The sequence below is a fragment of the Hyperoodon ampullatus genome (assembly GCF_949752795.1).
Source record: "Hyperoodon ampullatus genome assembly, chromosome: X".
NCBI classification, from domain to species: domain Eukaryota; kingdom Metazoa; phylum Chordata; class Mammalia; order Artiodactyla; family Ziphiidae; genus Hyperoodon; species Hyperoodon ampullatus.
The window spans coordinates 38357953-38385067 of NC_136913.1; the positions used below are offsets into that span (position 1 = coordinate 38357953).

General features: G+C 36.3%; 1 protein-coding gene across 6 annotated transcripts in view; it reads right to left on the bottom strand.

Moving 5' to 3' along the window:
* The window catches only part of CASK (calcium/calmodulin dependent serine protein kinase), a gene marked incomplete at both ends in the record, with an annotated part of 397099 nt that overhangs the window by 20443 nt on the left and 349541 nt on the right, over nt 1–27115 (bottom strand). For 3 of the 6 annotated variants that reach the window (XM_079727522.1, XM_079727524.1, XM_079727523.1), the window contains 6 exons: nt 3571–3686; nt 11270–11466; nt 13107–13142; nt 14537–14605; nt 17237–17305; nt 18378–18463. In XM_079727522.1, coding sequence (XP_079583648.1) covers nt 3571–3686; nt 11270–11466; nt 13107–13142; nt 14537–14605; nt 17237–17305; nt 18378–18463 — 573 coding nt within the window. The remainder of the gene's footprint in view (nt 1–3570; nt 3687–11269; nt 11467–13106; nt 13143–14536; nt 14606–17236; nt 17306–18377; nt 18464–27115) is intronic. The other 3 variants (XM_079727525.1, XM_079727527.1, XM_079727526.1) reach the window with 2 other exon arrangements.

Sequence of the window (27115 nt, forward strand, 5' to 3'; positions counted from 1 at the left end):
ATAATTAATTCTAGTATTTTATCATTTCCATCAGTTCTAGATATTGATAAAGTTCTCATCCTTTATTTTTACTACAAATGTAAACAACTTCAGAATTTAATGATAAGGTTTGGATCTTGCCAACAATAGCTGCTGAATTCTCAAAGATTTGAAGCAGGAAACAAAACGTATGCCCTTATTTTTTAAAAATTACTTATTTTTCAATGTATAAAAATCAGTTGCATTTTTTAAAACTTGAAGTACAGTTGATTTACAATGTTGTGTTAGTTTCAGGTAGGTGTACAGCAAAGTGATTCAGTTATATATATATATATATATATATATATATATATATATATATATATATATATTCTTTTTCAGATTCTTTTCCCTTATAGGTTATTACAAAATATTGAGTGTAGTTCCCTGTGCTCCACAGTAGGTCCTTGTTGGTTATCTATTTTATATAGAGTAGTGTGTATATGTTAATCCCAATGGCCCTTATTTTAATTTACTGAGGACTATGGGAAGATTCCCCCACTGTATTTTACAATCGACTTTTGAATAAGTCAGAAAACACCTTTCAGAAATATAGTTGGATTTGTGGCCTACGAACCCATTTGGCTAGTTCTTGGTATTAAAGAATATGGTATTTCAAAGTTCTCAAAGCATTTGCCTTCCCAATGGAGGTCAACAGTATGTGTTTCTCTCTTTTAGAGCAATTCTTTATGTAGGCAATACCACATATTAGGATAAACTTTCATCATAGCTAAAAGCAGAACAGCTGATAAAATACTTGACTTTCCTCCCTGACAATTTCATCTCTCGTAAAGGCAAGGTAATCAGTAAGTAAATGGTTCTTCTGGTCTTTATAATTAACAAAATGTAAGAGTTGGTTGGTGATGGGGAAGAATGCTGAAGAGATGGTGGCAGAAAGGACATGCCAGGCAGCATATTCTAGAAAGTCCAGGGAAAAAGCCAGCCATATTCTCCAGACCAGAAAAACTAATAGGAGAGCTCATGAGTGATGATTTTGTGTGGGTGGGAATCCTAACGATGACATTCTGACTAGACAGTCACAAATGAGCCTAAACACAAGTTCTGTATAGAAACTTGAGTGGCCCTGCAAGGACCTTATAAAAAGCTCAGATTTTCTACCAAAGGAGGCTCTCAGGCAGTGACAAATACTGACATAGAGAAGGAACTGTGGGCATGAGGAAGGCTCTGAGGCCCGGAGGACCACTGCTTAGGAAGATGCTGTGGATAACAAAAAAGTGGTGGGTCTCCTCTTAGTTTTAAGTTTACAAGAACTTAGATAGATCCATGGTTTTGGATAGGAGGTGTTGTGTTTAAAGACGACAGAGAAACAGCAATTCTATTCCATGTCTATGAGGTTCCTGCCTTCTCTAGCAAGGGTGATATAGCCTTCAAACGTAATGGGCAATGTTTACCAGAGATAAAGCTTAAGATAAGGGACAGTAAATGAGTACTTGGCTTCATTAAATAATATCCATTTATCAGGCCCAGCGATGAAATAACCTGAGATCCACTGAACTTTAGAATTAGAAAAGATATCCTTCATTGACTAATCCAATTCCCTCGTTTTGAGGCCCACAGGAGCCAAGTGATTTGCCAAAGGTGCATGGATACACAGGTGTGCTAATTTCTGGTCCTAGCTTGGGCTGGCTGTTAAGCTTACAGGTGCGTTTGCAGGACTACCAAGCACCACTTGTGATGAATCAGAAAGAACAGGGACAATGGAAGATCAGTGGTGCCCCAGTGGTCAAAGAATGGAAAAAGTTAACTGTGGAAAACACTGGCCACCAGATAGGATGCTGATTCTCTGGCAAAATTCTTAAGTGAACGATTCAACGGACTCTGTCAGAATTTAGAGAGTCTAGTTTTTTCAGTTAACTGGCTTCTTATTTTTCCTCAGAGCTAAATTAAAGAGTGCTGGCAAATTGAATACTCATGTCTACATGCCTTCCATCAGTAGAATATAAAAAGCTAAGGATGAATTGACAGCCTTATCGGCCATTTCTTTGCTTTTCTAGGTTTAAATTAATTTTAATGCCATCTATATATCATTTAAAATCATTGTAAAAATTACAAGGTTATACATATATATGTAATGTCAACAGACCTTTTGAGCCTGTTAGAAGCTGATGGAAATAAAGGTGATTATGGAGACTTGGCAATAACCAACTGACATTTTATGTTAAACAACATTCTGCTGCTACTACAGTGAATTTCTTCAAATAGTACTACTGGAGCATTTACAATTAGTTTTAACTAATTATATTTAACTAATCTACTTTGAATATTTCTTCCCTTTATAAAACAAAAAAAGCCATTATCAGACTAGTGCTCTGTAGTGGTATATAACCAGAAATGATACCTTTTATTGGAAATAAAAATGTGGCACACTGTAGCTATCATGATGGGAAAGATTTCCTTATTTAACTGAACCATTTGAAATTAAGCCATGTGGTCACTCACATTCATTCCACATTATACAATACTTCAAAATGTTTACTTTTACTCTCTGATCAAGAAATGAATCATTCAGAGTTTCAAAATAATTTTTCCTAGTGAATGCTAATAAAATATAACGTTCTACAGAGGGAAATGCATTTCATATTTGTCAGAAATATACTGTCAAACTGGGTATGCATGATTGCATTCACTTGATTTTCTTTGCCATATGTTTGAAGTTTGGAGTTATTTCTGAAACCTTGGGAACTAATCTAATGCCAATGTTGGGGCTTGCACTTCCTCAGAAAAGCTCCTTATAAAAGGAGTCATATTAAGAAGTTATTGAAAATAAGTAAATCCCACTCTACATCATCATGCCTTTTCGTTAACTTAAGTTACATCCTGTGAGTCTTCTGGGAATTCTACTGCAATGACAGAGCATGCTTTTTTGGTATTCATTTCAGTTCTTAGCAAATGAGTGAATATTTTGACTTAAGTTGAATGCAAGCTTCCATACAGACAAACATACCATGAAGGGTAGGCCAAGATAATGTTCTTGGTCTTTTAGGGGCTAAGAAATACCATGAAGGAAGAAGGCTAGTGACAGGAACTGACCAAATTAAGTTAATATCTATCTAATGTCATTTGCACTCTTTAAAATCAATCACTGAACCATTTGCAGCACAGCTCTCTGTTAAGAGTGCACCTCTGCCCTTAGAAATGTGGCACAGGGCCATGTCCAAGGGCCAGAGAGGAGCCAGGAGTGAGGGTATTTGCTCAAGACCAATCTCAGCAAGGAGGCAAGAATCCTGGCAATTCAGCAAACTCTCAATCTCTCATTTCTCAGGGGAGGACTTAATGTACTGGGTTCTTTGAGTTCCAGAGAGTACTGTTTCCAAATAGCATTTTCTTCCTATAAAGTATAGCTCTGTAAAATATTTGGCAAATAACCAACATAATAATCGAAGGTAAGGGATTCTTAAAGTTTTTGCAAGCTGATGATCTCATATGGTGAAATTTTTTTGATAGAGAACTCTGAAGACGGAATTGAGATGTTACATCTACTTCAGTCTTTGAGATGTTTAACCGGTCTCAGTAAGTCGTACTTTTCCCTACCTGCATTGTGCTTTGCCAAATATTTATCTTTGTACTGCTTCTTTTTCTTGCCAAACCAAGTACAGCTGGCTTGCTGCTCCTGTTTGGTCTTCTCCATGGCAATGCAAGCGACTCGCCTAGCACACAAAGAAAAGAATAAAACTAATGTATAATTTTATGCTGATAAAAGAGGAAAACCAGTCATTTGAAGAGTTCACATGAACCTGCGTGAACAAACTCCTCACAAACTTTTCAAATCATTCAGATAAAGGCTGCTCCTTGACAATTTCCTAGAAAGGTTTTAAAAATGCAGGCTTACACGAAAATAACATTGTATCACTTGAACATACACTAACTGATAACACAGATGAAAAGTCTAAACATATAGTCATGAAATACAGTGAAATGAGTGTGGGATTTTGAGTTGAGACAGGTCTGATTTGAATCCTGGCTCTATCACTTATTAGCTTTTATCAATTTAGTGTTAGGTGCTTTTCTAGGAAATTTACATATATTAACTCATTTAATCTTTCTAACAACACGTGAAATCATGTCACTGTTTTACAGATGAGGGGATCAAAGGACTGAGAGGTTAATTAATTTGTCCCAATCACACAGCTGATAAAGTGGGAGAGTGAGGACAGTCTGGCACCAGAGCCCATGCTCTTAAGCAGTACATTCTATTGGCAAGTTCCTTAATCTCTTGGAGCCTCTTGAATGGCTGTTGTAAAGAATTAGAACAAAAAATGTAAATAATATCCCTAGCACAGTGGCAGGCACAGTAGATGCCTAATAAATGGTACTACTACTACTTGAAGATTCTAGGTAGGGAAAAAAAAAACTATGATTAAATCCAGTTAGAATTACATTCAGAAAAATCATAATTTTGTTCTACATAATTATAGTATTCAGCATTAGTAACATGTACATAAATGTTGTTAAAAAGTTGCTCTCTTAGGACTTCCCTGGTGGCACAGTAGTTAAGAATCTGCCTGCCAATGCAGGGGACACAGGTTTGAGCCCTGGTCCAGGAAGATCCCACACGCCGCAGAGCAACTAAGCCTGTGCGCCACAACTACTGAGCCTGCATTCTAGAGCCCGCGAGCCACAACTACTGAGCCCATGTGCCACAACTACTGAAGCCCACATGCCTAGAACCCACGCTCCACAACAAGAGAAGCCACCGCAATGAGAAGCCCACACACCACAACGAAGGGTAGCCCCCACTCGGCGCAACTAGTGAAAGCCTGTGCGCAGCAACGAAGACCCAACACAGCCAAAAATTAAAAAAAATAATAATAAAAAAAAGTTGCTCTCTTAGGTTTAGGCTAAGCAAGTACTTGCCTTTCAAGATATTACCACAGAAGGTTTTGCTTAATTACTTTGCTTGTAGGCCAATGTGGGGTGCCCGAGTGAGCCACATATGAGGGGAATCCAAAATCACTATCAGAATGCCATACAATGCTATTGAAAATGATGAGTTGTTTTCCAATGAGACTGTACTGATTTGCATTCCCACCAGCAGTATAAAGTTCCTATTGTTCCACTTCCATGTCAACACTTGTTATTATCAGTCTATAATTTTAGCCATCATGGTGGACGAGTAATGAAATAACACTGTGTTTTGAGTTTGCATTTCACTGATGATTAATGAGATTGAGCACCTTTTCATATGCTTATTGGCTACTGGATTTCCTCTTTTGTAAAGTGCCTGTTCAAATCTTTTGACCACTTTCCTATCCAGTTGTCTTTTTCTCTTTGATTTGTAGGAATTCTTTATATGGTCTGAATATTACACTTTTGTTAGTTACATGTGTTGGAGGTATCTTCTTCCACTCCGTGGCTTGCCTTTTTAATCTTTTCATGGTATTTGATGAATGTAACTTATTAGTTTTAATTTAGTCAAATCTAGCAATGTTTTCTTTTATGGGAAATATTTTTGATATCTTTTTTAGGAAATCCTTGTCCCTAAAGATATTCTCCAATATTATCTTCTCAAGGGTTTATAGTTTTGTCTTTCATGTTTTGGTTTTTAATATACTGGAACTGATTTTTGTATGTGGTGTGAAGTTAGGGGTCCAATTTCTCTCATTTTTTTCCCTAATGGATAACCAATTGCCCCAGCACAACTTATGGAAATGTCTATTCATTCCTCACTAGTGACTATTTATGTATGAGAGTGTTCAGGGGTTCTCTTCAATTGGTCTATTTGAGCATCTCTAAGCCCATACCTTATTGTCTTAATTACTACAGCTTTATAATAAATCTTGGCATCAGTGGGGCAAGGCCTCCCTCCTTATGCTTCTAGAAGAGCATCTTGACTATTCCTGATTCTGTGCATTTCCTTGAAAACTTTAAAATTTGCTTGTCAATTTCAAAATGGTTGGGATTGAATTGAATCTATGAATCAAACTGGGAGGAATAGACATCTTTACAATATTTACAATATTGAGTCTTCTAGTCCCTGAATACAGTATGTCTTTCCATTTATCTAGGTCTTCTTTAATGTCTCAATAAGTTTTATAATTTATCCTCTAAATGTCTTGAACAACTTTATTAGATTTGTTCCTAGGTTGTTGATTAAAAAACTTATCAATCATATTTAAAAAAATTTGTAATATTGAAAAATTCAAACATATACAAGAGTAGAGAATAGTGTAATGAACCCCAAATATCTACAACCCAGCTTCAACATTTATTAACTCATGGCTTATTTTGTTTTATTTACAACCTACCCACCCTAAGGTTACTTTGAAAAAAATCCAAGTTTGTATCATTTCTTCCTTAAATATTCTTAAATTCCCTTTAAACCTATAGGTTCCCCCTCCTTCCCTCTCTCCCTTTTCTTCTTGCAAATTATTTGTTGCAGAAACCGGTTGTTTGTCCTATAGTTTCTGATCCCACCCCTGTGGTGTCTTCAGTAAGTCCCTTTGTCTTTTGCATTTCCTGCAAATAGCTAATTAGATCTAGAGGCCTAATCAAATTTAAGTTCTATTTTTTTTGCAAGAGTACTTTATAGTATTATGGTGTTGCAGGTGGTGTTATGTAGGGTATTTAAAAATTATTTTCCGTTTTTTTTTACTGTAAATAGAAATATAATTGATTTTTGTACACTGATTTTACATCAGCCATCTTGCTAAACTCTCATATTAATTCTAATTGTTTATCTATAGATTCCTTTGAATTTCTACACAGAATCATATCACCTGTTATATTTTTTTCCCTTCCAATAATGTTTGCTGTAGGTTTATTGTAGATACTCTCAATCAGGTTTAAGGAAGTTCCCTTCAATTCACAGTTTGTGAGAGTTTTAATCATGAATGGATGTTGAATTTTAAAGTCTGCACCTATTGCTATGACCATGTGGATTTTTCTTCTTTAGTCTGTTAATATGGTGAATCAGGTTGATTGGTTTTCCAATGTTGAACCAGCTGTGCATTCCCAGTACAAACTCTACTGGGTCAAGATGTATATCCTTTTTATATATTGCTAGATTCAATTTGCTAATATTTTGCTGAGGATTTTTACATCTGTGCTCATGAGGGATACGGGTCTGTAGTTTTCTTTTGCCTTTAGTGAACTTTGGTATTAGGGTAATGCTGGCATCATGAAATGAGTTGGGAAGTGTTCTCTTCTACTTTCTTAAAGAGTCTTTCCTCCATGTCTCTTTCTCTCTCTTGCTCTTTGAGGGCTTTATTTATATTTATTTATTTATTTTTGGTTAGGAGAAGGACATTTATTGGGAAATACTGTGAACTCTCAGCAACAGCAACAAAGTCAATCTCCATATATTACCTAAGTGGCATACAGAGGAGGCTGATGAATGAAACCTTTGCTTTGGGAATTCTTCCAGTTCAAGCCAATATGTGCTGTCAGTCATAACTACAGCTTCTGTGAGGCACAGGATCTTTGGAAACATAAACAGAACTGAGGAATTTTTGACAGGTTAAAAGAGATGAAATCCTGACCTCGTGAAGCTTACGTTATAGTGTACAGAGTATCTTATAATAAATGTTTTTCAGCTTAAAAACTTTAAGAAAAAGAAGTTCCCAGTAAAAATTTGTGGTGTGGCCATATGTGGTGTAATGACAGAGGAATGATACTGATTTTTACTAGGCACTCAGGAAATGAATGTTATTTCTTTTAGCTCAGTATGTGCAAGGAAACTGTGTTAGAATTTAGGTCAACCTGGAAGGAAATTTCAAACACATGTTTAACATTTTATTGCTGACTTGGATGAGGATCTAGTAGGCAAGGGAAGGGATGACAGATTCAGGGACTCAAATCATATCAGAGGATTAGACTGATGGGCCTTGTCAAGCAAGATGAGATTTACCAAGGATAAATAAGGTAAGGTATTTGGGTCCAAAAAATTTGATTTCTCATCTAGAGGATGTGAAAAATATGACTTGGTAGCAACACATCTGAACAAAGCTTCTGGGTCTGGCTGATAGTATTGTTTCAAATCTTTCTCATTAGTATTACATGTCCATCGACATTCTAGAGACCAATTCACTTTTCCAACAAGGGACTCTGCTTTTTCCCCTCAGCTGGGAATGCCTTCCTATACCTCCAGAGTCCTACTGTGGTCTCAAGGAACATACTGCCCAGTGGGCCTCTTCCTCTTCATCTTAGTTAGAATCCCTGTCTCCCTCTATGGTCACTGCAACTTTATTGAGTTCAGTTTTTCTGTAATAAACTGAACATAACATATAAAGTGTAAAATTTCATCAGTTTTGAAACATTATACATCCCATGAAACCATCCCTACAATCAAGATAACAAACATTTTCATCACCCCAGGAATTTTCTTATGCCCCTCTGTAATCCCTCCCTTCCTCCTCCAGATCCCCAGGAAACCACTGTCACTGTAGATTAGTTCTGCATTTTCTGGAATTTTATATAATGGAATTATACAGTATGTTCTCTTTATTGCCTGGAAACCCAGCCTAATGATTTTGAGTTTCACCCATACTGTTGTGTGTTATCAATAGTTCATTTCTTTTTATTGCTTAAGAGCATCCTATTGTATGCATATGCCATCATTTGTTTATCCATTTACCTGCTGATGAAAACTTTAAAAAATTTTAGCTATTCTAATAGGCGTGTGGCCACTGAGTTTTTGTTAGTGCACTTTTTGTCCTTGGAAATTCATTTTGGTTCTTTTTCAAATCTGCTATGCCATTAAATATTTTCCCCCTCTTTTCTGAAGATATTTTTTAAGCTTTTACTGATTTTTTAAAAGCCTGCTAATAAGTACAGTTGTTTAAAAACCTTTGTCTCCTAATTCCAATATATGAAGTAGGTTTGAGTTTGTTCCTGGCGTCTTTCATTTCTGTCAGGTCTCACTGGTTTCCATGTGCACCTGCTTATTTTGACTTGCTGGTAACTGCCCTCAAGAAAGTTTACGTGGGGGGTCAGGAGGAGCTCTAGGATGAGGCCTAGGATAAAAGTGTTCTCCTTCAGAGACTTTCATTTGTTTATAACAGATATTTGGAACTATTAGTAAAGGGGAAGCCTCACATCAAGCGCATAGCTGGAGTTTCCCTGGCTGTCCCAGGCTATGTGTACCTGGGTGCAAATCCACTCAAGGTGGACCGGTGGCCACAGTTTTTTCAGGGGAACTTTGCTTTCCTTTTGCTCTGCTCACGGACAAGGCAGCCTTCTCTACAGTCCCCTGGTGTGGAAGGGCAGTGAGGGGATGTTTATCTGTTTGCTCTTAACCTGGGGGTATAGCCTTTTGCAGATCCTGACAATGCGGGATGAGTCTCCTAAAAGATTCTCCTACTTGTACAGGCCTTATTAGGTCTTAACCTTGGTCCTCTGGCAGAGAAGTTTTTAGTAATAGAAATGCCCTCCTGGCAAAATGGACCAATTTGGTACTCTAATTTTTACTGCTCTGATTAATGGCTTTCATATAAAAATTGGTCACTGAGTTCCCCAATACCTTTTCAGCTACTCAGTCATTTTCCAAAACATATTTTCTGTAGCACTTTTCATTTTTTTTTTCCAGTGGGAGGACTGATCCAAATAACCTAGTCTACCATTATAGGAAACAAGAAGCAAATCTGCTTTTCCCCCTGCCATTTCTCAGGCTTCCTCCAGAGGACTCAGAGTTCTAGGTACTGGTGAGACATGATTTATACAAACGAGCTGACTAGGGAGAAGAGGTCTGGATTCTACATAATTATTTTCAACAAATGCTCATTAATGTATGGCAACATTCAAGAACACATTTTGTAAAACATAAATATCAGTGATAACATAGTAACATCACCATCAGAATGACTTAGAAATCACTTTCCTCTCACTAATGCTTAAACTGTTTTCTGAAGATCAGACTGAAAGACAGCATCAGATGGAAGGATGCTACTTCCTCTAACTAGGCCTATGTTTCCTCGTGTAAAATGATGGCATCTGAAGTTCTTACCAGCTCTGACATTCTAAATTTAAGAGTATAGCTGAAAGAAGTGATCAAGCAAAAGAGATTAGCTGAGAAATCCCTTTAATTAGTGAAAAAAAAAAGGATGAAAAGTTGTATGTGTCTATGAACTCTATGCCTTTGGTCTCTTTCAGCTAGGTTCAAGTATTTTGGACATGAAGTTATCTTTTTTGCACTAGGTTTCTGATATATATTGCCAAAGTACTGACAAAGGTAAAAGTATTGACATTTTTCAAAAAATAGCAAATTGTAACATTAGTAACAGAAATAGATTTTACCAAAATACACAGTAATCCGTGACTCCTCTCAGTTAAAAACATGTCTAAAAACTGTTTGACTTTAACCTGCGTTCAAAGCCTAAACTAAGAGACACACATTTTTAAAGACCTGGCAAGGGGGACTTCCCTGGTGGTGCAGTGGTTATGAATCCGCCTGCCAATGCAGGGGACACGGGTTTGAGTCCTGGTCCGGGAAGATCCCACATGACTCGGAGCAACTGGGCCCGTGCACCACAACTACTGAGCCTGTGCTCTAGAGCCTGCGAGCCACAACTACTGCGCCTGCGAGCCACAACTACTGAGCCCATGTGCCACAACTACTGAAGCCCGCACACCTAGAGCCCATGCTCCGCAACAAGAGGATCCACAGCAATGAGAAGCCCACGCACTGCAACGAACAGCAGCCCCTGCTCGCTGCAACTAGAGAAAGCCTGTGCACAGCAACGAAGACCCAACGCAGCCAAAAATAAATAAATGAATAAATTTATTTAAAAAAAAGACCTGGAAAGGTAAAGAACGAAGCTTCTGACTCTTACCCTTCTAATAGTGAAACATTTTAAATACCTGGAATGACCATGAATCCTGGCATTTGAGTTTTTCGCTGGTGGTGGAGTGGAATGGGGGTGGTGAGAGCATGTGGAGGGGCAAGGAGAGGGTACATTTAAAAAAATGCAATTCTAAAAGGATGGAAACAGCATATAGGAATAGAGGGCTCTGCTAAGAGACCACGATGTGACCATGACCTGAGGCTAGTTGCTCAGCCTTTCTACAGACCTTCCTCTCCTTATGTGTGAAACAAAGACCTGACTCTATAAGCAGGAGCTTACTTGGTGCTGACAATTTAGAATTCTTGGATGACTAATTTGAACTGTATCTGGCTAATAGAGCAAGGAACATATTAAACAGGTTTTACCCTATAAAAGAATAAAATATAAAGTTGAAAAATGGATGTCCAGGCTTCATTTTTATTGTAAACTATAAGAAAACAACAAAAACATACCATTCCTGAAGTTCTGGAGAAGGAATGAGACCCGCAGTTCCATTTTTTGAGTTTTCCAGTTTACCCTGCCACCAATTGTGATCATCCTTACTGATAATCTGGATAATGTCACCAACTCTGAATCGAATGCCAGCTTCTTTGCAGGGGATGAGGTCATCCTTGGCTGGATCATATTCAAATTGTGCTCTTACATAGATCTATAAAACAGGAGTTTGTAAGAAAAAATGCCATGGTGATGTGAAAGAAAACAGTCAGCTCTAACTTAATAACCACACACTAACACTTACTACAATACGAACAGGACATTAGATGGTGAAAGCAAATATGATGCATGGAAATACAACACAAAAAACTGCTACCACTAGAAACAATGTACTACTTTTGGTGTGTACAGGTTCAAGTTTTTGCTCTTTTTATTTGGAGGGAACACTTAAGATACTTGCTTAGTAAAAATAGACTTAATTTCTGCTTTTACTATAATAGGATAGGCTTAAAATTATAGAGAAGTATGCTTGCCATTTTAAAATCTGAATCTATTTAGTTGCTATTATGCATAAGTTGTCATGATCACATGGCAGCCTTTAAACCATGACCACAAGCATTCAGGACAGGTTTTAACCCTAAAGGAGTACATGATACAAAACTAGCAAGAACTCTGTGCTGGTATCTTGCTGTAAAATGCCTACATGACAACTGGCAGTGTGTCTGCACACTGCTGATAAGCTTAAATGTAATTTGAACAATTTTTTAAAGCATTTAAAAATAGTTTTATTCTTTAAACAGGATTTAGACTTTGTATTTTACTCTTTTTAGAGAAGAAAAATTCGTTTGAATCCTGGCTTTGCCAGCGTAACACTTGAAATCTGCACAGAGCTTCAAGATATGCATGGTTTAAGGCTCTGAATTTTATGATATGTGAATATAACTAGTAAATATTATAAAGGAAACAGATTAGCATACAAGGGGTTATATGGCACCACTTTATGAATCACTGGATTTCTAAATGATTTAAAATAAGGTGCTAGATATTGAATGTTGCATCACTTATGGGTGAGTTCTATTAGGTGCTAGTTTATGCAAATCTTAACTCACAATTTGATATTTTTTAATAGCACATTTCACAAAAAATACCATAAAAATTCTATCTCTTGAAATTAAATTTGAATATTAATGTTTAAGTCACTGTAAAACCAACCTGAAGGCTTTGGAACTATTGTGTGATTATTCTGTTTAAGTTTCTTTTCAGAAATCCAGCCTATAAAATTAACAAGTCTCTGCATTTGCACCTAAAATTCATACTCAAAGTGCCAGCAAATTGAAAGTTACTTGTGTTAGGCAGCACTTAACTTTTCATGTTTGATTAGGCTGTAAAGCCAGGAATTTTCTGTTCTTTTTTTTTCATTGTATATGGCTTTTAGAAATACACATGCGGATACAAATTACGAAAAAGCCTTCAAACTTCAGATAATTATTGCTTAAAAATGTTCACTGGCATGTACGCTGTAGTTATTCTTAGAATTCTAAGAATTTTGTAACCTTTAAAAATTTTTTTCCACCCCAGAGGCAGGCCCATAAGATCCCCAAAGGCTGAATTCTCAACCATCAACATAAAATGATCAGGTTGAAATTACAATAACCATCACAGCTACAAAGATGTTAGGAAAAAAATCTTTATAGAGAATTAGTCATGTGTAATGTGTTAAAATGAAATGGTACAAGCTCTCAATGCTCAAATGTTATGGTCCAAATGCAGACATTATGGGATGAAAAGGGTTAATAAAGGATTGGCTATTAGCAGCTCAGTTTAGAGAAGTTTCTATAGAGGGTATCTATTCACCTGTCGTCCTTTTGGTTGGGTAGTTGATGGCAAGTCCTGTAGAATAAAGCCAACCCAGGAGAAAAATTTTCATTTACTTTTCAAAGAGTACAAGGTAATTTGTGTGTTCTGTTACAATATGGTTAAAAAATGAGCTAGATTTAAGTTGTAAAGAGATAATATACATTATTCCATTTCTCAGAAATGTTGAGTTATCAAAAAAAAAAAAATCAAACCCAGGCCATTTAGCAGCAAGCTGAAGAAAGCAGGTAAGTTTAAGCAGAGAGAAAATGTGTTCTTAAGAAACAACTCAGCATCTTCAACACAAAAGCCACTGCAAGTGAAATAGCCTATTTAAAAAACCCCCCAAAACTCAAAAGAGCTGTTGCCCTTTTCAACTTAGTCACTGCGACCATTTAGATTTCGAAAAATTCAATGGTTGTACGGATTTTCACCATCTTAAAGTTATTAAATGTTATAAATGAATTCCTTTGGTAGCCTGTTTTGAAGCTGCAAATAAAAGTCTTAGGAAATTTTCTTCCTTAATTTCTCTTATATCATTCCATTTGAGGTGATCTCTAAATTATTTTAAAATGTATCTGATAAAAATGTTGATATATTTTTAAAGGGCAAGTTAATAGTCAGGAAAAAAGTGATACTGCTGTATTATTAGAACTCTCAATATTTTTAACAGCAATATCAGCAACTTAGAGATTTTGTTACCCCAAATATTGCACACCTGCACGTATTAAGTGCTCCCATTTGTTTAAATTAAAAACAATTCTTTTTACTTTCCAAAATGGATAGTTCTGAAAAAAAAAAGTAAAATTCCAAGTTCAAGTCAAAATATAAAGTACTTTGTGTTAAAGATGTGATAATAGCGTGGCTTTAGTGCAGTTTGAAGCCAGTTCCTTTTGCTGTTTATATCCAGGCAAGGCTTATAATTCACAAAAGTATGTGCATGTACCACAATAACAGAGGGCACACCAATTCGTAAACTTAGATAGCGGAAACTAAAACATGTTGCTGATATCACTCAGAATAGACAACTACAAAGCCCAAGAATACCCAAATGCCTACTCTGCAAAATCCTTACATTTCTTTATCTTTCTCAAATTAAAAAAAAATGTTGAGAAATTTCAAGAAACTTCCACTTACATCCTTTGCATAACTTTGAGCAAAGTCATAAATAGTAGATGGGTGACAGAGAAATATTTTGAGAATGACCAAAGCAGTCTTGAACTACATTTCAAATTTAACTAATGAAAGGCATTTTTAATGAGAAGAAAATGTTGAAAAAGATTTTCCAGGAGTAAACTGCATTGTAGCTGTAGTAGCCTTGTATATCGGCAGAAGACAATATTTCCACTGAACACATGTAACTAGAACACTCATGGCAGGTGGCACCAACAAAATTGTCACACTTTGCTGTGTGGAGCTAGAGTTCTTACCGAAACAGAATTGTTAGTGCTGCTATGACCATTAGCTGGGGACTGTCTGGAAGTGGAGGGGGAATCTCTCTGAAATAAGACACAAGGTTCATTAACACAGAACACCAGCACAGAAACAGAGATATTCACATCAACAGTTACAACCACAGTCTGACAACCATTTCCTTTGAGGTTTTAGCTATAAAGGTGCCATACTGACTTACTTGCATGATTTCACAGAAGTATGAAAAAAAATTTTACAGTTTGAAGATTCACATATTGTAAGTGATGACCGTGTCATTCATTAACCATTTCTTTCCTGTCTCTAACATTCTATAACCTTTGCTTTCTTTAAATAAGACCCCAAAGGGTGACTTGATATTAAAATCCTACCAAGTACTGTAAAATGACAAATATTACTATAAAATTACTGTGCTGAAGATCCCAACTGCCTAATTTTTATTGAAAATTAGGTTTGAAAAGTATTTAATAATCCTTAGGTACCTCGGTATCAAAAATTACTGAATGATGCAATTTGAAGTGAAGTGAATCTCAAAAAAAGACTTCTCATGTTGTAATCACCTTAGAATCTTTCTAGGATAGATATTACTAATAAGGGTAAAAGATAGATATACACCAGAGAAGAAACCTTTATTCTTTTAGATTATTTTAGCAGATTAATTAAAACAATAATCTTGAGCCTCTAAAGATTCTGGCAAAGATCCCAGCAGCCACAGCCACTATACTATGTGACATGCTCAAAATCCTTTCCAGGCTCCACTCCCTTATTGTCCAAATCAACTTTAATGTTAGAAAAAGGAGGGGATGAAAATAAGTATTTAAAAATTTTTGGTTTAGTAGAGTTCTTTGAAACCTTTGAAATGTGCATGTCTGCTCAAAAGACATTTGCTTTTTCTAGAAGACTTAAAGAAAACCTCCGGAACCTGTTAGCCTTTAAATAATGGGATCTCTTAGATGAGTACTGTCAGATGTTAGTGAGCAGAATGATGTCTAGGCGCCACCCCCAGAGACTCATGTCAGTAGGGCCAGGGTGTGGGGCAGGGGTCCCCTCTTTTACCAACGGCCAGGGGGATGCTGATGAAGGTGGCCAGAGAGCTTTTCTTTGGGAAGTACTGCTGTAATTGGGAAGAGTCCAACCACAGGCTTGAATTCTGCCAGAGCACAGGAGAGTCAAACAGATTGGGGGTAGGGCGAGGAGGGGAGTACATTTTTTCCTATTCTTCAGAGGTAAAGAAGGTAAGAGAGGGCTCTTTTTACTCGAGAGCATAGCATTTATATGTGTAATTCTGGTCCCATCCCAAAACTAGTTCAACCACTCAAAAACACAAGAGAAACTTTTTAATAACTAACACTGTTTTCTGGTTAGTGAGCCAAAAAGACAAAAATCAATCATATTTACTAAATTTCTTCCAAGATGAGAAATGGTATGAGGACCACCTGTGATTTTTAGACTATCAAAATGCTTTACATAAAAATGCATGTGACAGTCTCTATTTTCCAGTAAGGTTTGTGTACTAGTTAACAAATTTCAAAACTATAAATCCTGGAGCAGAAGTAGTTCTATATTTTGTTTTGAAATATAGTACTAATTGAAGTTCCATAAAAAGCCACCGAGAGGAGCTCAAGACCTGATATAACAGAAACCCCAATTGTCAAGGCTCACTAAAAATATACTTGACAAAACTACAAATTCTTATACATTATCTTCAATAGGTTTACAAAAAAACATGAAGCCTCTGATTTTTCTTGTGAAATTTACATCACTACTAGAGACTGGAAGAAACATTATAATTTCTCCATCAATTTCTCCTAAGTACAAATTCAATCTTCTAGATGAAATAAGTTGTCTGTCAGTCTTAAATATTAACTGGAGGAAATGTGTACTTCATATTGATGTACACATACTTGGAAGATGCACAAGAAAGAACAAGCTTCAGAAAAAAATATTCAAACTGAATGTGCAATGACCAAAGGATGACACCATTTAGGCCGGCTCATATTTCCAAATATAAAAAGAATAGATTTTTGAATCTCACTTACTAACCAATAGCAAACTGAATAATATAGGTTGGGAAAGCTACAATTTCTAAAGGATAAGCCTATTGTAAGAAAGGAACTTTGGGTTTGTATTACTCTAGAAAACTTGTTTACGAATCAGATAACATTCCAATTTAAACAATTTCAGAGAAGGTTGCAAAAGCCTATATTCCTCTAATAATGTCAGTTATCAATTTCTCATAGACTTAACATCCATCTAGAGACCTGTCACAATTATTTGAACTACTCTATCTTAACAGAAATAGACCACTTCTCAGATCCTTGGAAAGAAGAACTATCTATGTGATTTCTTAACAAGGGAAGTGAATGCACTTCCTGGAAATATTATTGCAATTACCTTTTTTTCCCCCAGAGACTCTGTTTGTTCTTTATTAAGCCTTTGTCATTATTTGGAGCTTCTCTATATGTATTTTGTTTTGATTCCAGCCTGCAGAAAGTTAAAGTGCTGAGGACATCCCCATGGAAGCAGGGCTGAGTAGGTGGATGGGACCTACTCTGTTCCGTTATCTTTGTTGTAAAATTGGTGTGCAGTGATCAACAGCACAGGCAGAAACAATTTCCCAGAAAGCCAAAACATTCAGCCATCAGCAGACAGTTAGTTAAGAACCCAGAGGAGACGGGGTGTTTCGTTAGAGCTATTACCTCACAGGATGACGACTGAGTGCGGTAACTTGGCACGATCTTGAAGGTGATACTCCCCCGCATTTCCCGCTGGAGGAAAAAAAAAGGAGAGCTCTTTTAACAAACAAATGTTGCACACAAAAACGCGCAAGAAACCACTGAAAATGTGGGGGCGGGTATTTAATGCAAGTCAGCTGAGAGTGCATGGGCCTAAAATGAAACTGAGTTATAAAAGCAGGAACTGCTCACACTAACAGTGGAGGTTATTCCTGGGAAAAGCCCTGCAAAGTCAAGGCTGACTGTCCTGGTCATACAGCAATGGTATAACAGACCTCTGATGGTTACCTTTTCATAGACACGAACACAACTCTAAGTGACATGCCTTTCAAGAGTGAATGTAAGTTGAACTGTACAATAGAACAAGTAATTACGTAAGAATTATATTTGGTAGGCTACATTATGATGGTGTATTCCATAAAAATCTGCTCTTTATTTCATAATTTTGGCATTAGTTTTGACTGTAGTGAGTCTGTGGTGCTTATTTCACCTTTAATAAATATAAGTAACATGGGAGGCTGCTACATTGTGGTGGGAAGAAGGTCCAGGACAAGAGGTCCAAAACATCTCCCTCTGCTCGCCAGGGCCTGTCACTCTGCACCCCCCACCCCGCCCCAATCCAAAGCCTAATTTGAACACGGATTTTGAATATACATGGTAAAAAATGACTTGGTCTACTATGACTTTCCTTTCCCCTGTGCTGTAGAGAAATCCAATACAGCTGGCTATGACTCAGCTACACAGGAAAGAGGCGTCTGACACTGCTGATGTCAGCAGAGTTGAGGTCAGTGAGAAACTAGTTCACAAGCATGCACAACTGCAAAGGTTTTCTTTAAACATCTGCTCAATAAGAAACAGGAGACAAAGGATTGAAAGGAGAATGTTCAAGCCCACACTGCTAAAGATGGGCAAAATGTTTCTAAGCTCTGCTGCATGTGAACATTTTCCTAGTTCTCAGTTTTTATGAATGTTGTATAAGTTCAAGTCCACACAAATGATGGAACCAGAGATACTGATTATAAAAGAATATCCTTTATTTGTGCATTAATAAATAAGTTAATGAACTGAAAGTCAATCTTAGAAAAAGAGATTTTCATTTACTCACAAGCATTTTTTGCAGCTGTTCCACTGTTTGGTTAGCCACACTGATGCCATTGATTTCTCGAATTTCATCTCCGACATGAAGTGTACCTAAGAAATTACACAAAATTATAAACATGAAATGATATATACTTTTATAATAATAAAATCCAAAGGCAGCAATGTAAGTAATTAAAAAAATTAAGCTAAATACTGAAGGCCAATATTTCAGAACCAGGTACAAGTTAGGCTCAAATAGTAAACTCACCAAAACAGATACACATAACTTATGGAAGACACAGTTTTGAAAGATGGCTGTAGAAATCTGCTTATTTTTCTGAGAGAGACAGTGTGTATATAGTGGTTTAAAACTACAACTTCTAGATGCAGCCTGTCTGGGTTCATACCTCTGCTTCATCACTTATACTAGCTTTAAGATCTTGGGTAACATACTGAAACTTTCCATGTCTTGGTTTTCACATTTGTAAAATGGAGATGAAAACAGTATCTATCTCATAGGATTGTTATGAGGATTAAATGAGTTTAATACATGTAGAGGGCTTAGAACTGTTCTTGGCACATAGTCAGTACCATTTAAGTGTTTGCTGTTATTATCATTATTATCTACCAAATATGATACAAAGGCTGTTGATTTTCAAAGAATTGTGATATGATAATATCTGTGTAACAACAAGTTTATATTAGACATACTGCAACCTTTTAATAATAACTTGGTAGGCATTTCAGGGTCCTGTAATACTTCAACTAGAAAAAGCGACTGAGAACCAATGCTTAAATAGTGTTATATAAAATTTTGCTTTCTTATTTATGAATTGTGCACGTTTACTTATTGACCTGACCTCATCATGAAAAGCTCATTGTATCTTTAAGAGGTACGCACTAAAATGCATATAAAGAAAATAAGGCGCCTGGTATTGCTTCAAAGTAATCCAGGGGGGTGGGCAGTAGGGCAAATACAGATGAAACCAGTGTGGCCATGAATTAACAATAATTCTACCTGGCTTATGGGTATGTGGGCGAGCACTTCACTATTCTTTCCACTTTTCTCTACTTCAACTGACTGCACTGTTTTCTCTACTCATGTTTGAAAGTTAACATAATAAAACATAAAAATTTGGGGACTTTTGTTTCAAATATGGTTGATTAGGTACCCATAGACTTTCTTACAACTACAAATCCCGTCTAGGGCACACCTCTTGAACTGTTACTGGTCTCACAAAAGGAATGCAAATTCCCAAGAACACTTCCCACTTCCATCCACACTCTCCCCTCCACACAAAAGAACCCTGTGAGCTGCATCCAGAGTGGTGGCAAAGTAAGGATGGAATGAAATAGTGGGAGGGGTAAATGCCATTGCTGTAATGCCTGCTGGCCGGATTCTGAGCCTTGGGCCAATAGCAAGTTAGAGAAGCTGAGCCTAGGATTCTGTAGGGAGCCAAGACCCAGATCAGTGGTACTCCATGGCAGCTGGTAGAACAAGGAACAAACCCTTTCTGGAGGAAAGCGTTTCCAGTTTAGGCCCCCAAGACTTCCACTGATTTGAACAAGCAATAGGCTTACAATCAAAGATCACCAAACATACAATAAGGCAAACTACTATGCGAGTCATCAGAAAGAGAAAAAACAGATTTAGATCCTCGAGGAGGATAGATATTGGAATGGTCAGATATAGAATACAAGAATACCTTGTTTTCTTGTGCCTTGCCTTACTGTGCCTCAAAGATACTGCATTTTTTATAAATTGAAGGTTTGTGGCAACCCTGTGTTGAGCAAGTCTATCTGCACCATTTTTCCAACAGCATTTGCTCACTTCATGTCTCTGCATCATGTTTTGGTAATTCTCGCAATACTTCAAACTTTTTCATCATTATTATATTTGTTATGGTGATCTGTGATAAGTGATCTTTGCTGTTACTATTGTAATTGTTTTGGGGGTGTCATGAACTGTGCTCATATAAGATGGCAAACTTACCTGATTGTTGAAATGACAACAAAGGATTTAGAATATTACATAAACTTAGTTGATAAAGCAGTGGCAGGGTTTGAGAGAACTGACTACAATTTTGAAACAAGTTCTACCATGGGTAAAATGCTATCAAACAGCACTTCATGCTACAGAGAAATCATCTGTGAAAGGAAGAGTCAATCAATGAGGCAAACTTCATTGTTGTCTTCTTTTAAGAAATTGCCAGAGCCACCTCAAGCTTCAGCAACCACCACCCTGATCGGTCAGCAGCCATCAACATCTAGACAGTACCCTCCACCAGGAGCAAAGATTACGATTTGCTGAAGGCTTAGATGATGGTTAGCATATTTTAGCAATAAAGTAATTTTTAATTAAAGTATGTATATTTTTTAGACATAATGCTATTGCACGCTTAATAGATGAAAGCATAGTGCAAACATAACTTTTATATGCACTGGGAAACAAAAAAATTCATGTGACTCACTTTATTGTGGTGGTCTGAAACCAAACCTGTAATATCTCCAAGGTATGCCTGTGTAAAATAGCTATATGTTAAATATTAGGGGAAAGAAAGGGACCTATTTACAAGGATGAACATGCAACAAGAGATTATCAGGTGTGAACATACAGATCTGAAAATAAAAAGAAGAAGAAGTGACTAGTACCTCTAGAAAGGAAAAATATAATTGGTAGCATAAACCAATGAACGGATGAGCTGAACAGGAGTTCAGATATGGCTGAAGAGAGTTTCAGTGAACTGGAAGACATAACCAAATAAATTGTCTAGAATGCAGTTCAGAGAAGTAAGGAGATAAGAAAAATAGGAAACAAGAAATAAAGAAAATATGAAAAAGATATTAAGAGATATGGAGGGAATGTCTAACATACATCTACCTAGAGTTCAGAAGGAGAGAATAGAGAGAATGGAGAAGAGGCAATATTTGAAGAAACATGGTTGCAAATTTTCTTGAACTGATGAAAACATGACTACACAGCTCCAGGAAGAATAATGTATCCCAAGTAGGAAAAATAAAAAGAAATCCATGCTGGGAGGTAGTAAAACTACAGAACATCAAAGACAAAGACCTTAAAAAGTCCAGGGAGAAAGGAGAGATCACCTACAAAGCAAGGACAATTACAGTGACACCAGACTTCTCAATATCAAACAACAGATGGCAAAAGAAAACAGAATGGTAACCATTAATTTAAAACTGTGCTCTCAGCAGAAGTAATCAAGATTGAAGCTGACATAAAGGGGAAATTGACAGTAACACAATAATAGTAGGGGACTTTAACACCCCACTTTCACCAATGGACAAATCATCCAAAATGAAAATAAATAAGGAAACACAAGCTTTAAATGACACATTAAACAAGATGGGCTTAATTGATATTTATAGGACATTCCATCCAAAAACAACAGAATACACTTTCTTCTCAAGTGCTCATGGAACATTCTCCAGGATAGATCATATCTTGGGTCACAAATCAAGCCTTGGTAAATTTAAGAAAATTGAAATGGTATCAAGTATGTTTTCCGACCACAGTGCTATAAGACTACATATCAATTACAGGAAAAAAACTGTAAAAAATACAAACACATGGAGGCTAAACAATACGCTACTAAATAACCAAGAGATCACTGAAGAAATCAAAGAGGAAATAAAAAAATACCTAGAAACAAATGACAATGAAAACATGATGACCCAAAACCTACAGGATGCAGCAAAAGCAGTTCTAAGAGGGAAGCTTATAGCAATACAATCCTACCTCAAGAAACAAGAAACATCTCAAATAAACAACCTAACTTTACACCTAAAGCAATTAGAAAAAGAACCAAAAACCCCCAAAGTTAGCAGAAGGAAAGAAATCATAAAGATCAGATCAGAAACAAATGAAAAAGAAATGAAGGAAACAATAGCAAAGATCAATAAAACTAAAAGCTGGTTCTTTGAGAAGATAAACAAGATTGATAAACCACTAGATAGACTCATCAAGAAAAAAAGGGAGAAGACTCAAATCAACAATATTAGAAATGAAAAAAGGAGAAGTAACAATTGACACTGCAGAAATACAAAGAATCATGAGGGATTACTACAAGCAACTCTATGCCAATAAAACGGACAACCTGGAAGAAATGGACAAATTCTTAGAAAAGCACAACCTTCTGAGACTGAGCCAGGAAGAAATAGAAAATATAAACAGACCAATCACAAGCAGTGAAATTGAGACTGTGATTAAAAATCTTCCAACAAACAAAAGCCCAGGACCAGATGGTTTCACGGGTGAATTCTATGAAACATTTGGAGAAAAGCTAACACCTATCCTTCTCAAACTCTTCCAAAATATAGCAGAGGGAAGAACACTCCCAAACTCATTCTACAAGGCCACCATCACCCTGATACCAAAACCAGACAAAGATGTCACAAAAAAAGAAAACTACAGACCAATATCACTGATGAACATAGATGCAAAAATCCTCAACAAAATACTAGCAAACAGAATCCAACAACACATTAAAAGGATCATACACCATGATCAAGTGGGGTTTATCCCAGGAATGCAGGGACTCTTCAATATATGCAAATCAATCAATGTGATACACCATATTAACAAATTGAAGGAGAAAAACCATATGATAATCTCAGTAGATTCAGAAAAAGCTTTTTGACAAAATTCAACACCCATTTATGATAAAAACTCTCCAGAAAGTAGGCATATAGGGAATTTACCTCAACATAATAAAGGTCATATATGACAAACCCACAGTCAACATCATTCTCAGTGGTGAAAAACTGAAACCATTTCCTCTAAAATCAGGAACAAGATAAGGATGCCCACTCTCTCCACTATTATTCAACATAGTTTTGGAAGTTATAGCCACAGCAATCAGAGAAGAAAAAGAAATAAAAGGAATCCAAATCGGAAAAGAAGTAAAGCTGTCACTGTTTGCAGATGACATGATACTATACATACAGAATCCTAAAGATGCTAGCAGAAAACTACTAGAGCTAATCAATGAATTTGGTAAAGTTGCAGGATATAAAATTAATGCACAGAAATCTCTTGCATTCCCATACACTAACGATGAAAACTCTGAAAGAGAAATTAAGGAAACACTCCCATTAACCACGGCAACAAAAAGAATAAAATATACCTAGGAATAATCCTACCTAAGGAGACAAAAGACCTGTATGCAGAAAACTATAAGACACTGATGAAAGAAATTAAAGATGATACAGATGGAGAGATATACCATGTTCCTGGATTGGAAGAAGCAACACTGTGAAGATGGCTATACTACCCAAAGCAATCTACAGATTCAATGCAATCTCTATCAAACTACCAATAGCATTTCTCACAGAACTAGAATTAAAAATGTCACAATTTGTATGGAAACACAAAAGACCCCAAATAGCCAAAGCAATCTTGAGAAAGAAAAACGGAGCTGGAGGAATCAGGCTCCCTGACTTCCGACTATACTACAAAGGTACAGTAATCAAGACAGTATGGTACTGGCATTAAAACAGAAATATACATCAATGGAACAGGATAGAAAGCTCAGAGATAAACCCACACACATATGGTCACTTTATCTTTGATAAAGGAGGCAAGAATATACAGTGGAGAAAAGACAGCCTCTTCAATAAATGGTGCTGGGAAAACTGGACAGCTACATGAAAAAGAATGAAATTAGAACACTTCCTAACACCATACACAAAAATAAACTCAAAATGGATTAAAGACCTAAATGTAAGGCCAGACACTATCAAACTCTTAGGGGAAAACATAGGAAGAACACTGTTTGACATAAATCACAGCAAGATCCTTTTTGACCCAGCTCCTAGAGAAATGGAAATAAAAACAAAAATAAACAAATGGGACCTAATGAAACTTCAAAGCTTTTGCACAGCAAAGGAAACCATAAACAAGACGAAAAGACAACCCTCAGAATGGGAGAAAATATTTGCAAATGAAGCAACTGACAAAGGATTAATCTCCAAAATTTACAGGCAGCTCAATATCAAAAAAACAAACAACCCAATCCAAAAATGGGCAGGAAACCTAAACAGACATTTCTCCAAAGAAGACATACAGATTGCCAACAAACACATGAAAGGTTGCTCAACATCACTAATCATGAGAGAAATGCAAACCAAAACTACAATGAGATATCATCTCACACCAGTCAGAATGGCCATCATCAAAATATCTACAAACAATAAATGCTGGAGAGGGTGTGGTGAAAAGGGAACCCTGTTGCACTGTTGGTGGGATTGTAAATTGATACAGCCACTATGGAGAACAGTATGGAGGTTCCTTAAAAAACTAAGAATAGAACTACCATATGACCCAGCAATCTCACTACTGAGCATACACCCCGAGAAAACCATAATTCACAAAGAGTCATGTACCACAATGCTCATTGCAGCTGTATTTACAATAGCCAGGACATGGAAGCAACCTAAGTGTCCATCGACAGATGAATCGATAAAGAAGGTGTGGCACATATATACAATGGAATATTACTCAGCCATAAAAAGAAACGAAATTGAGTTATTTGTAGTGAGGTGGATGGACCTAGAGTCTGTCATACCGAGTGAAGTAAGTCAGAAAGAGAAAAACGAATACCGTAGGCTAACACACATATATGGAATCTAAAAAAAAAAAAAAAAAAAAAAAAGGTTCTGAAGAACCTAGGGGCAGGACAGGAATAAAGACACAGACGTAGAGAATGGACTTGAGGACATGGGGAGGGGGAAGGGTAAGCTGGGACTAAGTGAGAGAGTAGCATTGACATATATACACTACCAAATGTAAAATAGATAGCTAGTGGGAAGCAGCTGCATCGCACTGCATGGGGAGATCAGCTTGGTGCTTTGTGACCACCTAGAGGGGTGGGATAGGGAACGTGGAAGGGAGATGCAAGAGGGAGGAGATATGGGGGTATATGTATACATATAGCTGATTCACTTTGTTATACAGCACAAACTAACACAACATTGTAAGGCAATTATACTCTTAGAAAGATGTTCAAAAAAAAAAAGATTGAGGTTGAAATGAAATATTTACAGACAAACACCACCTGAGGGAGTTTATCAACAAGAGACTATCACTAAAGGAACTTTAAAGGATGTAGTTTAGGAAGAAAGAAAAATGCTCCCCAAAGGATGGTCTGCAATGCAAAAAGGAATGATGAGCAAATAAAATCGTAAACATTTATGTAAATCCAAACAAAAATGGTCATGTATTTTAAGAGTAATTTCAAATTTGTGGATTTAAAACAGGACAGAACGAAAGTGCTGGGCAAGAATAATACGCAAGTCAAGAGTGGGGTCTAACTTGATGTTCTAGTGTCTTTGTACTCTTTGGGAGTGGGATTAACATACTGTTTCACTTTAGTATATGTTGAGTTAAATATGTATGACAAAATTTCAAGGTAACCACCTAAAAAATAGGAATAGAGTACTGAAATTCTAATTTACTGGGGGGTGGGGGGATGGAACAAAAATGAAGAAAAAAATCAATTAAAATATGGAATAAATATTTAAAAAAGCAAGATGATAGAAATCATCAAAATAAATATTATGGACTAACCTTGCCCATTAAAAGATAGCAATCATCAGAGTGCATTACAAAATGAAAAACCCAAATTTGGAAATGTTTGTAAGACACACTCTACTGCATACAGGCACAGAATGGTTAGAAATGAGGGAAGAAGACATGCTAGGAAATACTAAAATTAAGTTGGAATAACTATATTACTATAAAATAGGTTTTAAGTAGAAAGTATATTAAGGATAGACATGGTTACCAGGCACTTCTATGCTCCTAATAAAACAGCTTTGAATACATAAAACCAAAAGTGAGAGATCTATAAGTAGAAATAGAAAAACTCTACCATGATAATTGGAATATTTCAACAATTATTGATAGGTCAAACAGATAAGAAATTAGTCAATATATAGAATATTTGAACAAAAAAATTAACCTCAAGCAATCATATAGAGAACTCTGCATGCAACAATTAAAGAATAAACAGTCTTGTTACGTACACATGGACCATTTACAAAAATGATTAAAGTGGCATAATAAAGCAAGTCTCAACAAACCTCAAAGAAATGGTGTCATACAGACCACATTCTCTGACCCCAATGCAATTAAGTTAGAAGTAAAACATAAAAAGATATACAGGAAATCCACTTAAATGTGGTACATAAAAACATTTCTAATAACTTGTGGGTCAATGAAAAATATAACACTAGAAATTCAAAAATACTTAGAACTGAATCACAATAAAAATGCTTCATATCATAACTGGTGGGATACTGATAAAACAGTACTTAGAGAGGTAGAGTTTAACCTTAAATGTATATATTAGAGATGAAGAAAGACTGGAATAAATGAACTAAGTGTTGAATTTTAAAAGTTAGATAAAACCAACAGAAAGTAGAAGGAAGGAGAAAATAAAAATTAGGCCATAAAACAATAAAATAGAAAATAAATATACAATGGAGAGAATTAACAGAACCCAAAGTGGGTTTTTGAACAAACCTCTGCTAAGTTGATCAAGAGAAAAAAGACAAGGCACAAATAAATATTAGGAATAAAGGGTACATAATTACAGAGACAGCAGAAAATAAAAAGGTAAGAGGACACTAAGAAGAAGCTTACTAGAATAATTTTAAAAACTTAAGATTTTTTCAGAAAAATGTAATTTACCAGAACTCACTCAAGATATAGAAAGGCTGAATAGCCTTATGAATGTTAAAGAA